This window comes from Podarcis bocagei (assembly GCF_964188305.1).
Source record: "Podarcis bocagei genome assembly, chromosome: 10".
In the NCBI taxonomy this organism is placed as follows: Eukaryota; Metazoa; Chordata; class Lepidosauria; order Squamata; family Lacertidae; genus Podarcis; species Podarcis bocagei.
This window is the reverse complement of record NC_138135.1, coordinates 24,605,007-24,617,179: the sequence shown is the minus strand read 5'-3', so window position 1 is coordinate 24,617,179 and position 12,173 is coordinate 24,605,007. Positions and strand designations below refer to the sequence as shown.

General features: G+C 43.7%; 1 protein-coding gene across 2 annotated transcripts in view; it reads left to right on the top strand.

The window, feature by feature from the left end:
• CREB3L2 (cAMP responsive element binding protein 3 like 2) overlaps positions 1-12,173 on the top strand; it is a 65,564-nt gene that overhangs the window by 29,026 nt on the left and 24,365 nt on the right. For both annotated transcript variants that reach the window (XM_081212068.1, XM_081212069.1), the window contains exon 2: positions 3,491-3,707. In XM_081212068.1, coding sequence (XP_081068194.1) covers positions 3,491-3,707 — 217 coding nt within the window. The remainder of the gene's footprint in view (positions 1-3,490; positions 3,708-12,173) is intronic.

The window sequence follows — 12,173 nt, the reverse complement described above, 5'->3', positions numbered from 1 at the left end:
ACAACTTGTAAATGCAGGTAACAGAATGCTCTGTGGAAGGAAGATTAAATGCCTGAATCTGACCAAGTTAAGGGAGAGACAGGAGGGGTGATTTGAGAGTGCAACAGTTTGGGGAAAAACATTTCTTGATAATGTGGTGGATCCAGAATACTGTCACGGACCCCAGATTTTCAGATAGCCAAGTGGAAAGAAATCAAATTAAAACAGGTGGGAATTCAGGACATCCCCATTATGATGGTGACCTGCCACTCTTCCAACATTAAGAGTTAGATCTGTAAGCAGGCTAGAAAACCTAGCAAAGGGTATTCCCGAAGGGATTTAGTTCCACCCAGACGTGATGTGAAGCTTAAGTTTTGCATGATTCATATATTTCTAACATGCACACCCCATCCATGATCTGATCCCTTTTGGGAAGTAGGTGGGTGGAGCCTGGAATCTCACCAAAATGAAATGGATAGTAGATGACATTAGCTAGCTAGTTAGCTATGTAGGCAATGAAAGCCTGCTAGAACACACACTCTCTGTGTGAACGTAGATACCATTATGAATGGCATGTCCAGTTGGTAAAACACTGTTTGAATGTAAAACAAAACAGCAACCCCAAACCATGGTTTTGCAATCAAAAGTCAGCAACCCAGGATCAAGCTTTGAGCTGGTGACGGAATCAGGAGGTACAAGGTCTGGGATGGGGGAAAGTGCAGGGTTCTGGCAGCAAGAGACTTTGGCTTGGGTACTAAGGCCAACAGAAAATTGTGGACTCCGCAGCAAGAATACTCATCGCAAAGTATTGGAAGACACAAGATTTACCCACCCTGGAAGAATGGCAGATGAAGGTGATGGACTATATGACACTGGCTGAGATGACAGGCAGAATCCGTGATCAGGGAAAAGAGACGGCGGAAGAAGAATGGAGAAAATTTAAAAGTTATCTTAAGGACTATTATAAACTTGATGAATGCTAGAATGTTGAGGTTTTCAGGAAAAAAGGGATACAGTGATATAAGACCAGATTATAGAAAAGATTAAGACGACAGAGGCTGGAAAGGAATATTTAGAAGTTGCTAAAAAATTATGGACATTGGGATGCAGAAAGGGGGGGGGTATGGGGGAGTCCTGGAAAAGAGGTTTATGAAAAAATGTTATGAAACTATACGTGTTTGTATGTCTTTTTAGGTGTTTGTTTGTCTTTAAAAAATTCTGTAAAACCAATAAAAATTTTATAAAAAAAAAACAACAACAGAAAATTGTGGACTCCTGACCCCATCAGTCTAACCCAGCACTTGGGCACATGGATTGTTGGCCATGGGCATGGACATGATGGGTGGTGCACCCAAATTTAAGGCTTGTGTGTGAGTTGCAGACCCAGATGGGGAGTTGCTGGTAAATACTTGGGCCCCTGTGACCCTAGGGTGGTGGTGCTGAACGTGACAGAGGCAGTAGGAGGTAAGTGGGGCATCTGGAGCAGGTGGGTCTGGTCTGACTATTCAGTTCTAGACACTTGCCTACCTCACACTCACTGTGCTGCTGCTGACACCCTGACTTAGTGGGCTACAGGCATGAAGGCCTGCAAATGTATTTCAGCTCATACTAGACTGGTGCTATCTAAAAATAATAGAATGTGACTTGTGGCATAGTTGCCAAAAAAAGCTTGGCTCCTCTGCCTTGATAGTTTTATAGTTTCATCCTAAAATAACAGCAGATAAACTGGTTTTATTGCAAAGAACAAGGCGGTTACTGATTGTGATCTGTGTTCTTTGTAGCTCTACAAATAACTAGGTCTTCGTTTTAAGACATTTTAACAAGTGGGACCTGTAGCATTTGTTCTTCCAACTTAGCCATTCAGTCTGGATTCAGCTGGTTTTTTCACTCCCAATATTATTTTCTACTTATGCAAATCTTTTAGTTCTCCCAACAAGCCTGTGGATACCTTTTCTTGTGCATGGATGGTGGTGTTTAAGTTAGGTAAGGGAGAACAGAGGACACTCTTCTTATTTAGGATATGATGCTTAGTACCTAAATAGGGTAAAGTAGGTCAGGTTCTGGTTTGTCCTCCATTTCACAGTGCCAGGCAGACATCCTGTTGCTGCTGGTATTGCATCGACTTAACTTTTGTTGCTAGACGTCTTCCAGGGTGCTCTGAGCTGCTTTGGGGATTTCATGCAGAGAAGTTGAGAGTTAACTGAAGTGTGGGCCTCGGCCTCCCCTACAGGGGTTCTTGCAATCAGACATAAATAGCTTCTTATGCCAGCGGCAGGCTCCATGAAAGGAATGTTTTGTCTGAAAGGCGTGGTATGTGGCCGGACAGACTGAGCTGCTGCTGGAGGCTCCAGCTGGGGCATGGCCAAGTTGTCCTTTTAAAAGCCTTGGTTCCCCCCTCCCCTTCTTCATATTGAAGTTCCAAGGATCGGAATTCCATTTTTCTGCATTATTATAAGCTTCAGCACATCAGCAGGGTTGGGCATGTGGGAGGCAAAACCTGATAATGACTTAAATAAAAGAAAACGCTCCCACTTTATGAGGAACATTCTCTGTCCTTTTCTGTGCACATTGAACTGGTACATATCTGGTGCAGTGTAACCCCCAGCTTGCATTTATTGGGCTGGCAGAATTCACATTTCCTTTATTTTCCTAGGTTCCTGGTTCTTCTTTCCTCCACTCCTTTTCCCAAGTACAGGTTGGGTGCTTTTCCCTTTGGTACAACTACATTAGGATTGTTGGAGGCAGTTTCAGTTCAGAGTGACCTGGACTTTCAACTCTGGCTTGAGGTCATCAAGACCTTCATACAGGGGCATCAAACTGACACTGGAGTTTGCTTAGTGCCTCAAGGACATGTTCAAGCTGGAAACCGCTGCATTTACCATGGTCTTAGGGCTGTGTACACACCGTACAATGAAAGCACACGGCTTCCTCCAGTGAACGGTGGGAATGGTAGTTCACCCCTTGCAGAACCAAAATGCCTAGCATCATTACAAACTACAGTTCCCAGAAGTCTTTTGTAGAAGTCGCATGCTTTCAATGTCTGGTGTGTTTACAGCCTGAAATGGTTTTTAAAATAACTTGCATCTAGCTAGCTTGTTGCCTCGTTTTAGTTGGATGTTTTCCCTCTTCAGGACACTGTAAAAGGTGTTCACTGAAATGCAGGGTGTGTTTCCTGGATTGTCCCCATTAGCAATGTCTCCTGATGCTAATGTGCTCATTAGTTGCCCTGCTTGTATTTGCACCAACAGGTCCTGCATATATATGATAACCCTAAATGGATGACACTAACACTGATGGATGACTGTTGTGAGGATGCAAACCGTCCAAGAACCACAAATGAAATTGCTGCCCAGGATTTGGCACTGAACGACTGTAGGGCCCCAAATGGTCAAAAGACTTTGATGCTTATCACTTTTATTTGTTTGCCAGTGTTTGTTATTTTGGTGAATGCCTTTATGTCACAGTGAAAGGACATCTTCAGTATTCTTTTTTCCTTTTCTCTCTCTCGCAGCATTTCACTGAACTCCTCGATGAGTTTTCCCAGGACGTTTTGGGGCAGCTCTTGAACGACCCCTTTCTGTCCGACAAAGATGAGATAATGGAAGTGGAGCTGTCACCTGCATCTCCCGCTCCCCTCATCCAAGCAGAGCACAGCTACTCTCTTTGTGGTGACTCGCGGCCGCAGTCCCCACTAACCCACATTTCAGCCGATGATAACTTCAATGAAGGTATGGGTTAACGAGTTTTGGACTTCACAAAAGAATTTTTACAGTCTGGGATATTCTAGTTGGTTGTGTTTCCATGGGAGCTGATTTTTCAGATGATCTTCTTTTAATTTTCTGAATGGCTGGGAAATACCTGAAAGGGGGCTCCTCTCCCTGCCTTCCTAAGATATGGTGTACTCTACGTGTCTCTGTGTCAAGGCTAATAATGGAATCTTCCATTTGAGTTGGTCAAGTGAGACTGACCAAGATAACTGAGTTTGGCCTTTATAAGTAATTGTTTTGAGGTGCTGGCTGCCTCTCTGGAGATCTGATGTGGAATTGGTTATCAACCGGAGTGTTTACACTCTACTTCCACATCTTCTCAACCTGTATATTTGTAAATAATTTCAAATACACACAGGTCCCTCTTTTCAAACACAATGTGCTCCCAGGAAATTGTTTGTTAGGCAAACTTTCGCATCATTGCATGATGGTTTCCATTATTTCCTAAGGGGACATTTTTCTCTGCCAGGGTCCTACTCGAGTGTAGGACAAGCCACTGACATTTTCATCCATGCTTTCTGCCTGAAACTTCTGCAGCCAATTTGCAATAGCCAAAAAAAGGGAAATGTCAGAGCTCTCCTGCTCCCTGATTTTCCGCTCTCTCTCTTTTCTTCCATGCTTTCTGTCAGAAATGTCTGCCATTGACCAGCAAAACACAAGCAAGTAAGGAAGTGAGCAAACTGGCTGTTCAGATATCTAAATCAGCCACTTGTGTTCCAAGAGCGAGTGTTCCTATAGCAGGACCTGCCAAAAAACCTGCTCTGACTTCCTTCCAAAGGAAACTAAACCCAGGTTATCTCAAAGAAGTAGGGCGAAGGAGGTTGATGGTAGAGTTGAGAAACTACTTCTAGAATTGTGCATTTTGGAGACTAGAATGTTAGGCAAGGTGGCTTTTGAGTCCCTGCATATATGGTTTTTCTGCCCTAATGCCAAATGATTTTTGAAAGAGGAGAGTCATGTTTCCTATCCTTGAATATGGTTTAACCCAGCCTTCCCCAACCCCCCAGTTGCCTTGGACAACTGTGCTGTGCTGACTGTGGCTGATGAGAGTGGTAGTTCAAAACATCTGGAGGGAACAAGGTTAGGGAAGGCTCACTGAATGCATATTGAATTGGTGAGCAGACCTATATTTGCATTTTTTAAAAAGATGGATCTGCTGTGTGTGTGTGTGTGTGTGTGTGCTATATAGGTGTCCCAGTCTTCTCTGAAAGGTGACTTGCAAAATAAGGCAGAGTGAAGGTGTTCAAATTCAAACTCAGTGAAGTTAAGAAGCAAGTTCCTTTTTAAGATGCAAGAAAGGATACTGCAATGGAGTCTGCTCAGGTGCATTTTGAGACTCACAAATTAAAAAGGCAGATGGAAAGAGATGAGCTAGATAGGAAGGAATATGAAATATTACAGGAAAGGAGACTGAATAGAATTTGCAGGTGGTCTGCTGCAGTTCTGTGGCCCTTGTCAACTCTTGTGAATTAGTATACAAGTGTGAAAACCAGCCGTATGTGCTGCTAAAAACCATCTCAGAGCAGCTTTATATAACAGTAACTGTCAGCTATCATACTTGCCAGAATTCCAAGTGGTAATTCACGACTTGTATTTTGTTTCTTGAATGATCAAGTACATTTAATATCTATATCCAACACGTTTCTAACATAAGGATTCTTTTAAGTGACATGAAAATGAAGCCTGAACATTGAAGGGTGCAAACTGCAACTATCATAATTCTTTTTATATACCTCTTTCAGGCAGCCATGTCTTGAATGCCACATACAGCTCTAGCTGTCTCTTTTGAAAAGGGTACCATAGGTCTCAGTGGCATAGCGTGGGTTCCAGCACTCAGAGCAAGAGCAGGAAACCGAGTTGGTTGGGGTATAAATAATACATTATTATTATTATTATTATTATTATTATTATTATTATTATTATTATTATTATTAAGTGTCCTCATAACCACCCACTGATAGGCTGCAACGAAGGGGCAATAGCTCAGCGACCTACTATTTTCTGTTTCTTTTTCTTTAGAAATGTTTGTACCCCTCAGAATTTTGCACCCAGGGCAGCTGCCCCTGTGATCATGCCACTAGTAGATCGAGACAAAGATTGAGACAATGGAAGCTGACATGATAAGGGCCTGGAGCATCTTTCTGTCAAGAAAATACTTGCAAGGAGGCTTCTTAAGTTTAGGAGACGATTACTTGGATGGCAAGGCTGGAGGTGGTGAAAGGAGATGATGGCCAGACCTATGCAATAGAAGAGACCCTGTCTTGGGCCCCAGCCAGTCTAGCATGTGAAACCGGTGGGGTCAATGTTGAATGTAGCAGACAGGCAGGATTGTGTGAGGTAGAATGAGGATGTTCTTCAGACATATTAGTCCCCTTACCATTCATATCATGAATGGGGAAACCTCTGGGCTGTGTCCAGCTTCTGGCTTCCATCAGCCCCAGCCAGGAAAGCCCAATGGTCAGGGATGATGGGAATTGTAGTCCAACCACAGCTGGAGGACCTCAGGTTCCCCACATCTAGTTTAGGACTGTACATCTGTACAGTCGTGCCTTGGAAGTCGAGTGCGGGGTATCTTTTTGACTAAATTGTTACTATTAATGATTGCCTGCCCTTCACCCTAAGGTCAGGAGTGCGTTACAACAGCAGTATTCATGGCCTGAGCATTGGAAACTAGAAGGAAAAGCAGACTTTCAGCATCATTTTAGGGAAGGCCGATATATAATGAACTTGATGTTATTTTCCGAAACAGAATAACATTTATCGTGCAGATCCGGAGTAATTTCTGGTTCACTTTATATAGGTAAAGGTAAAGGGACCCCTGACCGATAGGTCCAGTCGTGGCTACCTCTGGGGTTGCAGTGCTCATCTCGCTTTATTGGCCAAGGGAGCCGGCGTACAGCTTCCGGGTCATGTGGCCAGCATGACTAAGCCACTTCTGGCGAACCAGAGCAGCGCACGGAAACGCTGTTTACCTTCCCGCCGGAGCGGTACCTATTTATCTACTTGCACTTTGAGGTGCTTTTGAACTGCTAGGTTGGCAGGAGCTGGGACCGAGCAAGGGAGCTCACCCCGTCGCAGGGATTCGAACCGCCAACCTTCTAATCGGCAAGTCCTAGGCTCTGTGGTTTAACCCACAGCGCCACCCGCGTCCCTTCTCACTTTATATAGTTGCCTTTTAACTTGGTGTGCTTTTAATTATGCAGTCATTGGTTCCCATTTCCATGCGGCTTTCTTCTGTGAGTGTGAAGCAGGCATTCCCAGCATCCTTTTCTCCTCCCCCACCTAAAAAAAAAAGTCTTGTGATGAGTCATACATCTGGTGACTCATCAAACACTTACTTTACTGCTCCAAGCGATGATGCCTACATAAAACTCCTGCAGAGAATGGAGGTGGATAAGAGCTTAAGAAGTGGCATGCAAATGCCCCCCCTCCCCCCAGAATCCACCTCATATTTTTCCCCTTTCTTCCCCATGTGGATTCAGTTCTGTCTAAAGGGCAAAAGGCTCCCTTAAAAAAAAAAAAAGTATAATTGAAAATTGAATCTGGTTCCTATGGCAACAGAGTCCCCTTTGATTTTTTCCCCCTCATAGAGAAGTTAGATTGCTTTAAATAAATGATGGTCACACTTTTGTCCCCAAGATGCACCAATAAGAGGATTGCGTTTTTGCCCTCAAGGGTATGCATTTTCTTTAAAGATGGAGGAATTCATGAGTTGGAAGGGACCCCAAGGGTCATCTAGTCTAACCCCCAGCAATGCAGGAATCTCAGCTAAAGCAACCATGACAAAAGCCACTTGTGGGCATTTTATGAACACGTGTCATTCATAAACGATGCTATGCGCTTTGTGCATTGTACCTGGGGATTTGGTTTCTCAGAATAATGTTTTGAAGTGGCCCTGGCTTGTGGGGCAGCTGTTTTTACTTTTTTGTTTCAAGTTGAAATAGGTTACAGCCTGATGAAACTAATAATGTATTAAAATAGCCTGGGGTTGTTTGTTTTTTAAATGTCTGTGGCTGGCATCAAACAATGTTGGCATCGGGCAGCAACATTTCAATTTCCCCAGGCTTTTAAACAGATCATTATTTTAATCAAATTGTTGCACTCTGTGCTAAATTGTTTTGATTACTTTAATTTGTGTTTATAGTTCAGCTTTTCGGAAGTCAGTTAAAAACTTTGTTTTGTTGGCCTTCCAGATGGGCCATAAACCTGTTTTTCAATTTCATTGACTTAAAAAACAAAAACAAAAACAAAACCCTTTCCAGCATGCTAGCTGAATTGGGAAACCCATAGGTCAAAAAACAATGCATAGATTGATTTATTTTATACTTTTATAGAACCTCTGTGGTTTGTTGTATGTATGTAGGTTAGGAGGTCTGAGTAGGTCATTCTAATAGTACAGCGTCAAAGCAGTACACTGTGGAGAGGGATGTCGTTCAGTGGGGGTGCATTGCACCCAGAAGGTATGAGTTTCAATCCCTGACCCCACCTGTACCCTCTGCCAGTTACACATAGATAAGGCTGAATTAGATGGACCCAAGATCTAACTTAGTATAAGGTAGCTCTCTCTGTCCTGGAGCTGACCCATGGTTCAGATTATCGCCCTTGGCTACTCTCGAGCCAAACTGATGGCAGACCAGATGTCACAGTGATACCAAACTATTTTTGTCTGCAAGGGCCTTACATACTTACTTCACCAAACCTGTTCAAGGCCTGACACAGCTTGCCTTGAAATAAATCTGTCCTTGATACTGGCACTTAAAATACTAAATTGATTGATGTCTGTCTGTGTACGTGTGCTGTTCAGTTGTACAAAATTCACCAAGGACGCAGGTGGCACTGTGGTCTAAACCACTGAGCCTCTTGGGCTTGCTGGTTGGCGGTTTGAATCCCCGCGACGGGGTGAGTTCCCATTGCTCTCTTCCAGATCCTGCCAACCTAGCAGTTTGAAAGCACGCCAGTGCAAGTAGATAAATAGGTACCGTTGCAGTGGGAAGGCAAACAGCGTTTCCATGGGCTCGGGTTTCCATCATGGTGTTCAGTTGCCCCAGAAGTGGTTTAGTTATGCTGGCCACATGACCCAGAAAGCTGTCTGTGGACAAGTGCTAGCTCCCTCGGCCTGAAAGCGAGATGAACCCATAGTCTCCTTTGACTGGACTTATTTGTCCAGGGGTCCTTTACCTTTTACCAAGGTCGCGCCAGCCTCCTGAAGTGCTTTTTTGTGACTATACTCACTGGTGTCTTTCTTTGTTGCCTGTTACAGATAGGTAGCCGTGTTGGTCTGCCATAGTCAAAATAAAAAAATTCCTTCCAGTAGCACCTTAAAGACCAACTAAGTTAGTTCTTGGTATGAGCTTTCGTGTGCATGCACACTTCTTCAGATACACAGAAGAAGTGTGCATGCACACGAAAGCTCATACCAAGAACTAACTTCGTTGGTCTTTAAGGTGCTACTGGAAGGAATTTTTTTATTTTGTTGCCTGTGGCAGCCATTTTGTGATGGCACCCACAGCACTTTTGTCTAGATATGAGTACCATCTCATTTTTAAAATAGAGAAAATAGAGAAACACATGCATTGATACTGACCATGGCAACCTTGAAATTAGTAACTTTGAGGGTATGTGACTGTTGTTGTTGTTGTTGTTTAAATGGTTTTAGACAGTTTTTAAATGTCTTAATCGCATCTTTCTTTTTTTTTTAAAAGAACTTGTTTTCAAATAAGTTTCATTTTATTTTTGCATGCTTAAAGAAGCAGCTCTGCTATGGGGACATCAGGTTCTGAGACCAAACGCTAGCAAAAAATGGAGCCTTGGTCTTGTCAGTGGAACTGGTGATTCTTTCCTTTTAAAAGTGTTCATTTCCCCCATGCACTTGAGCTCAACCTTCCTTCCCCTCTCTGTTTAATCATTCCACGCTGCCTCTCTGGAATAAGGTTCCAGTGTTTGGTTGCTGCACAGTGGTGCCTTTGTCAGGAGCAAGCCAGCAGCTTGTCTTTCATTATCTGTGGTGGTAGCTGGAGCAGAAGGAAGGGAGAGGGTGCGTGGGTGGGGAAGAAACCCCTGGCCCTGGACAACCGCTCAAAGAAACTATTTATAGATGAATGCAGCCTCTCACCTGGCAGAACAGAGCGGCGAGGCTAGCATGGCAGAAGCAGCACAAAGGGATTTTTGTCTGCCTTGGCATGTTGAGTGAAGACGCTGCATGGTATGGCACAGGGAGGCCTCAAACGCTGTAACCGGCACAGTAATATTAGTATTAATTTCTTTTATGAATAGCTTCCTGTGAAGCCACTTGAAGCAATATCACAATACAATAAAAGCGGCTGCCTATATAAAAACAAAAACTATTGCATGTATAAAAACAATTCTAAACAGATTCAGATACCAACGGGGATAAAAGTCTCATCTTGGAAGGCTTGTTGCTGAAAAGGAAAAATCTCTGACAGGCACCGAAACACAACAAAAACGGTGTGTGGCAGGGATGTAATGGGAAGAAGTTCCAAAGGGTAGGTGCCACCACACTCAAGCCCAGTTCTGACATTGTGGACCATAGCTGTCAACGTTTCCCTTTTTAAAAGTGAAATTCCCTTATTCCGAATAGGATTCCTCGCAAGAAAAGGGAAAAGTTGACAGCTATGTTGTGGACAGATCTCCTCATTGGATGGTATCTTCAGGTTGTCGTCTTCCATGGAATGTCGCGAGTATTTGGGTGTGTATGGTGCATGTTTTTAATATATCTGTGGTTGAAAGGAGCTCAGGTGAGTCAGAGCTGGTCCAATAACATGCTTCTGCTGAAGGCAGAGGACATCAGCATCCTTACCCATAACTTCAAGTGGGGTGGAATTCATCAGGACCTTTTTCTTCATAAGCAGTTCAATTAGGATTCTTGCATAGCTCTCATTTAAGCAGGGCTTGTGCAGGAGAAAGGAGTGGACTTTCCCCCCTGGTTTTGATTTGTTTAGACCAGGCAACATCTGCCCAAGATGCCTACCTTGCCCTATAGTTAGCTCTGTGGAGAAAGGCCTGTGCCTAAGACCCTGAAGAGTTATTGAGCTCAGATTTATTGGAATCATCGAGGTGGAAGGTGCTCCCAAGGGTCTAGTCCACCCTGCAATGCAGGAATATTAATGGTCCGTATTGCCAATGTAAGCCAGCTCTTTAGCAAACCTGTCTCTTGTGGACAGGGCTCCTTTTGCGGAATGCAGGAGGGGAGGGGAAGGAAGTTATAGGAAAGAATAAACATTTCTTGTCTCCTCTGTCTTGCACATAAACCTCCAAGGACGAGCAAGACTCTTACATGGAGTCCTGAAGCACCACGTTTATTGGATATAGAATTAAACACCTGCTGCCTGTTGCTGCTTACGTGGTAACAGGGTGTTCTTTTCTAAACTAATTTGCACACCATTGATTTATATTGCATTGGAGGGCATTAAAGACTGGTATTCCTTTGGAAAACTAAATGTACAGCATTGCAGAAATGCAAGGTCAAGTTATAAAGCAAGATATGGACTTCATACTTAGGAAACTGAAAGCCCTCTTTGGAAGGACTTATGGAGGAACAACATGCATATATATCAAAGGAAATACAGCTAACTTATTAAAGAGCGTAATGTATGCCATGGGTTTGATATACAGTACAATCGGCTCTTCAGAGGAGTTTGTGTGTGTGTGTGTGTGTGAGTGAGTGTGTTTGCGCACCAAGAATCTCTTGAGCATAGATTCTATATATAAAAATTATGGTTACCATTCATTATACAGTTATTCTTCTTGGCAGAGCTTGGATTACTGTTTTGAAGTGTCTAATTACAGGATGTATACATATTTATTTTTGCTTGTAATCTTTTTGGCCTGGCCTATCGTTATTCAAATTACATCTTCCTTTGCCAGCAGGGGAGGTTAAGATTACACCACAAAGTAATTACTAGCATCAGGCCAACGCAGTCCCTCCCTCCCTCCTTCCTTCCTTTCTCGTTGCTGCTCATTTTGAAGGCCCCTGGAGCAGCAGGCCGCAGGGCTCTTTCGCTCTTGATTTCCACTCTTCTTCTGCCTTCGCGGCCAAAGCGCGTGGTAATTGCATTCTGCTGCAATAAGTATCTCCCTGAGCTGAGATCTTCTGCGTATCTCATTTCTGCTGAAGAGGCGTCATAACAACATGTATACTGCCTCCGATACAGCTTCTGGGTGATACGTTTTGGTAAAAAGCCAGGGGGGATGAGGGTTCCGGTAGCTGCTCACCTTGATAGATGGAAAGGCTACCAGAATGCCTTGAGTCGAGACAATCTATGGTGGCTGAGGAGGCTGCAGCCTTCCCAGATGTTGCAAGACTACAACTCCCATCACTCCCAATGGTTGTCCACTCTGGGTGGGTCTGGTGGGAGCTGGATTCCAATGACCTACAGAATGCCACAGGTGTCTCAACCTGGCATTATC